General features: G+C 36.5%; 1 protein-coding gene across 1 annotated transcript in view; it reads left to right on the forward strand.

The window, feature by feature from the left end:
* The window catches only part of RNF11 (ring finger protein 11), a 40221-nt gene extending 34221 nt beyond the window's left edge, over positions 1–6000 (forward strand). The window contains exons 2-3 of the mRNA XM_030328328.1: positions 2058–2227; positions 3730–6000. Coding sequence (XP_030184188.1) covers positions 2058–2227; positions 3730–3901 — 342 coding nt within the window. The 3' untranslated portion in view covers positions 3902–6000. The remainder of the gene's footprint in view (positions 1–2057; positions 2228–3729) is intronic.

Raw genomic sequence — 6000 nt, forward strand, 5'->3', positions numbered from 1 at the left:
TCCCTCTCTTTGCCCGTTCCTTCCTCCGCTCATGCGTGTGCCCTCGCTCTCAAAATAAACATTAAAAAAAAAATAGAAATATGCATTTAAAAAAATGTCTTTAAAGCAAAAATTGCCTGTGCTCGTAGTGCTGTAGATATACAGGGCTGAAGGAAAGCTTTCGAGCTGTACTAGAGAAATGCAGTCAGCTTGGTACTTACTGGGAAAGCTGGAAGAATGGACAGTCTCTTTTTTTCACTTGATGACTGCACTGGTTAATGGACATTTTACTGTAATCTGTATAATCTTCCTATTTCTCTTATAGGTAGACAACACCTATGTAATTAAGCTGGGCTAGAGACAGACTCTAGGTGGTAGGGAGGAGGATTGGGGAAGGTCAATAACCTTCTGGGCAAGGCATAATTTGGACCACTGGACTGCAGGGAAAGGTAAGGGGAATAGCAAGAGCAAAGGCAGTAAAGTGGAAATGCATGGAACTTACAGGAAACAGCTAGTTTGCCTGCAACAATAGATGATAGTTCTTTGAATGCAATATTAATAGTTATAATACCTACCATTTGAGTTCCTGCCATTTCAAGGCTGACCATTCCTCATTTTAAGCCTTATAGCAACCCTATATTGTAGAATCTAATCCAGATGGGTTAAATAGCTTAAACGTGGTTACTCTGTTAAGTGGCATAGAGACAGAGTGTGAGAGGGGGAGTGGCAGAGAGAGAAGTAAACACAGAATCCAAAGCAGGCTCCAAGTTCTGAGTTGTCAGCACAAAGCCCAACACGGTGCTCGAACTCACGGAACGTGAGATCATGAACTGAGCCGAAGTTGGACACTTAACCAACTTAGCCACCCAGGCACCCCTGGGTTTTGAGATTCCTAATTAAACATTTGTTCTGAATCTCAGAGAAAAGAATATTTAAAGTCTAATGTTGAACTGCTTTTGATAAATTCTAACTACTCTCAGAAAAGGGGCCTTATAAGAATAAGGCCAGTTTAAAAGGACAAAGTGGTATGTTAGGAGACACTGGAAAAGTCTTTTATTTGAATCAAATATTCAATATTGGAGCCTAATTTATATGTATCTGAGACTTTCCACTATTTCTTTTTTATTTCCACTAAAATTTCTGTTTGGAAAGGATATTTATACTTGAGCCCTTAGAAAGTTTCTCATTATGAGTGCTCTCAATTATTTTATTTTCAACCAGAAATGCCATTAGTTCAAAACAGCCTCAATTGATGCTAGTTCTGGATAATTATGGAGATCATTTCACAGAATTTTTTTAAGCTTAACACAGATTAAGCAGTTATTCCTGGAGGCATAATCTCACAGTTGCAAATATTGGTGACCTGGTAAACAAGTGCTTAAATTATAGAGATGAGGAGTGATCCTAAAGGATGAATGGAGGTAACATTTTCTAAAGTGAATTGGTAGTTGTGATTTGACGTAAAATTTCCCATGAAACCTCCATACATGGATTGGAAGTTGTCTGTCTATTCGTAGAGATGTTCTCTGGAAAACCATTTTAGGTGGCTCAGAAATGGTGCCAGCCACAATGAAATCATTAGGTCACAGATGCACCGTCTTCCTCATATTTCATTGAGGTCTCTTCTCAAATGTCGAATCAGAGAGGTTTGTTGTGAGCATCCTGTCTAAAGTAGCATCCCCTGGGGCATCTGGGTGGCTCAGTCAGTTGAGGGTCCAACTCTTGATTTCACCTCAGGTCATGCTCCTATGGTTTGTGAGTTCGAGCCCCACGTGGGGTTCTGCACTGACAGCTCGGAGCCTGCCTGGGATTCTCTGTCTCCCTCTACCCCCTCCCACTTGTACTTTCTATAAAATAAAATTAAAATAAAATAATTAAAAATTAAATAAAATAATAATTGGTCAGATATGCTATTAAGTAAAGGCAGGGTGAAATAATCTCATACGACTGCACACTAGCCCAGCATACCTCTCCCCAAGGTCCCCTCCCACCCACTAAGCCAAAAAAAATAAGAAACGGAAAACACCCCAGAAAACAGTGTTTAAAAAATAATCATTTTCTCCTTTTTTTAAATTCAGGAGCAAGTTCCAGTTCCGGTCTACCATCCAACACCTAGCCAGACTCGCCTAGCAACTCAGCTGACCGAAGAGGAACAAATTAGGATAGCTCAAAGAATAGGCCTTATACAACATCTGCCTAAAGGAGTTTATGACCCTGGAAGGGATGGATCAGAAAAAAAGATCCGGGAGTAAGTTTTAATTTATACATGTTTCAGAGTTCTAGCTCCAGAGATTTGCTTTTGAAAAATATTCTCCTACATTTTATTTTTTTTCTCCTACATTTTAGAAGATGAATATTTAATTAGTTCATGCAAGAGACTATTAAGATACAGCAATTAAAGGGGTGCCTGGGTGGCTCAGTCAGTTCAGCATCCAACTCTGGCTCAGGTCGTGATCTCACGGTCAGTGAGTTTGAGCCCCGAGTCAGGCTTTGTGTTGACAGCTTAGAGCCTGGAGCCTGCTTCCGATTCTGTGTCTCCCTCTCTCTCTGCTCCTCCCCACACATGCCCTGTCTCTCTCTGTCTCAAAAAGTAAACATTAAAAAATTAAAAAAAAAAAATACAGCAATTAAGAATTTTCATTAAAAAAAAAATAGCTATGAAATGGTGTGAATTCTGACCATGTTATATGTTGTCCCTGTCCATGTATCACTTAAAAATGATTCACCTGTGTAAGTGTGCTGGTGGCCTTGTCTGCTGGGAAAGCAGTTTGGCAATATGTCAAAGACCTTCTCAGGTCTATACCCTTTGAGACAATTAATTCTAAAGCTCTATCCTAAAATGTGTACCTCACTCCAACTGTTAGCACTTTATACACAAGATATTCACCATGGTTTTATTTAGAGTAGAAGTATAGCTAAGTAAATTGTTTTATAGGAATACATTGGTAGATTATGCAACCACTAAGATGGTTAAGGAGTTTTAGTGATAATTTGGAAAATCTTACACCTATTCTTAATTCGTGGAATAATTTTATTATGCCTGATGAGTTGAATATAAAATTTTACTTCTGGGAAGTTTTTGTCCTCAGAGCTCAAGACATAATTTAATTTACTATGTTGATGCTTGGCTCTTTGAGCCATAGCACTATTTAGTACTAGTACCTAAGATAATAAACTGTCTAGAATACTGACTTCTGAAATATTACAGCATTGGGTTGCTTCTTAAACCTGTAGAAAAATGCAGTGAACTTGAAACTAGGGTTAATGAAGAGATCTTTAACTACAACAGTCCAGTAAGTAGGCTGAATTTAGTGGTTGTTTTTACATATAGTTATTAAAATGAAAACTATCTTACTCTTGGGCTTACACTAAAAGCTGAGTTCAGGTACACAAATTTGATCTGATGGCTTCCTACCTTGAAGCATCACATTCTTCTTCAGGTGTCTTCTATAATATGTAGCTGCTTTGTAAATGCAGTTCTAGGAATGGATTTGATCCCCATGTGGTCCATTCCTCTTTGCTCTGTTAGGTCTCAAACTCGGCACATTTCCAGAGGATCAAAGTAAGAGATTGTTGATGGAATAATGCTTATTAGGAAAAAATTCAGTTTGCATGCTCAGGTGGTAGGATGACAGGCAAGCCATTTTCATCTGTTCAGTTTAACACTGTCTTTGTAATGAGATTTTAAAGAGTATTCTAGATGACTTCTCTAAACATGCTTTTTCTGATTTCTCTCCCTGACCCCCACAGGTGTGTAATCTGTATGATGGACTTTGTGTATGGGGACCCAATTCGATTTCTGCCGTGCATGCACATCTATCACCTGGACTGTATAGATGACTGGTTGATGAGATCCTTCACGTGCCCCTCTTGCATGGAGCCAGTTGATGCAGCACTGCTTTCGTCCTATGAGACTAATTGAGCCAGGGTCTCTCGTCTGACTTTAAGTGAACCATCATTTTTGGTGGTTTTGATCTTTTGTCACTGAGCCCAAAGAGCCAGGGATTAGGAATTAAGATCATGCACAAAAGTTTCCTAAAAATTCCTGAATGGCTGCAGATGTTGGGGAAAAAATACGTGATATTTTAGAAACTTAGGGGGAAAAGTAGGATGGTATTTTTATGTAAAGCCTTGACCCAGTGTTTAAAAATATAATTGTACTTAGATCTTGTTATTGCTCCAGTACATAGGAATTGTGTAAAGTGTTACAGCAGCTGTATATGTTTAAATTGTGTGTGTTGAAGATTAGGAAAAAGATAGTGGTTGTTTTTCCTACATGAAATAATTTTCTTTTTCCCCCCACCAAAATTCTTTTCTGAAGTTGCTGGCATTTGGGTCAAGGTTTTATTAAAAGCTACATTTTATAACACTGGCACAAAAAAAAGTAGTTTTAAGCTTGTTTGCACAGTTCTTTTTTTCCATTGGAAATGGAATTCATTGCCTTAGGTCTTTTTAAATAGTGTATTATTATCGTTGGGGCTGGCTCTATGCTTGAAAACCAGTTTATTTATAACCTGTTATAAGTGCTATATCTGTTTGCAGTTAGGAAATGCAGAATTCAAAGTGATCTCCTAGCTTGTAAGCAAACTGAGATGCACTATCCCTTTTCTATAAAAAATGAGTTATGTCAAGAAACCAACTCTAGTAAAGTGGGGTTTACTATTACCCTTTCCTATGTGTTTTATCTAATTATTTTGGTTGTTAATATGGTAATAATTAAAAGTCAAGGTAAATTTTAAATATTAAGATTTCTGATTTATTGAGCTTGACTTATGCCACCACGCTTATGTAAAATGAAAGTGGCACCATGGTGAAACTGAAAAAAGTTGCTCAGTTGTAACAGTTTTGATTTATTCTTTCTTTCGTGACCTCTTTCCCTTATTGTCTTGAACCATAGCAAAAGGATACTGCATCTCTTAATAATTGTAGTGCTGAGGTTATTGAAGTTATATAAAACACATCTCAGTCTCTGTTTCTTGGAAAGGACAGTCCTGCTAGCTGACTAACAAGTCTAAGTCTAAGCAGGGAGAATTAAGATAAATGTATTTCATGTTTTGCACACAAATGCAAAATTTGTATAACCACGTGACTTCATAGTTGTGGTCTCAAAGAAGGAATTTTTCCTTTATCTTTTTCTTGCAGTTAATGTAAGAGCACTCTGAATCTCTAAGCTTCTGAAGTGTTAGAGGTAGAGATGGTCTAGTAAAGATGTAGTTTGTAATGTTTTATCCATTTAGCATGTGTTTATTTTTCCTTATGTACTCAAAGGTGACATTTGTTCAGCTCAGTGATATTATAGTTAAGAATCATTCATTAGCAAAAGGAGAAGCAATCTCAGTCTAACAAATCAGAAATGTTTATTTTATATTGAGTTGACTATTTGACTCTAACACTTTTCTACATACAAAACACAAGTATCTTGAGGGTTCTCCATTATTGCATTGTAGAGGAATTCAGTATGTCATAAAACCTTCTTAAAGATTTGACACTAGACTGTAGTATACATATGTTGGTTAATTTTCTTATGAGCCCCATGATGGAAAGACTTAAAGATGAGATTGAGAAAAACTGAGAGAAATTAGATTATCAGGTTCTTTTAAATTGTTACATGTATCTTGCTTAAGTTTTTGTTTATTAATTTATATCCACCCAATTACATAAAGCAAATTTGGAGGAAACACCTGAAGTTGTGCAATATTTTCAGTGATATATTACTTTTTTTATCCTGTGTTTTCTACTTAAACATGTCTGTGTCATCAAGTATTATAGTCAGACTTTCCTTTTTTTCTACATTGTTAAAAATGGTAAGTGAACTTTAAAAATATCATCTAATATGTTTCTGTTAGTTTTTATTACAAGGCTTCTTTCACAGAAGTTTGGCAGTAATATTGAAGGAACTAGTATTGAGCTGAAAATTTTAAGGTACTTTGTATTCTTTAATTTTGATTTCCATACACCATGTTAAGAACTATCAATTTTGGCTTTTACTAAAGTTAAATAAAGTTATAATACAGTTGTAAA

Source organism: Lynx canadensis, chromosome C1, assembly GCF_007474595.2.
Source record: "Lynx canadensis isolate LIC74 chromosome C1, mLynCan4.pri.v2, whole genome shotgun sequence".
Classification (NCBI taxonomy): domain Eukaryota; kingdom Metazoa; phylum Chordata; class Mammalia; order Carnivora; family Felidae; genus Lynx; species Lynx canadensis.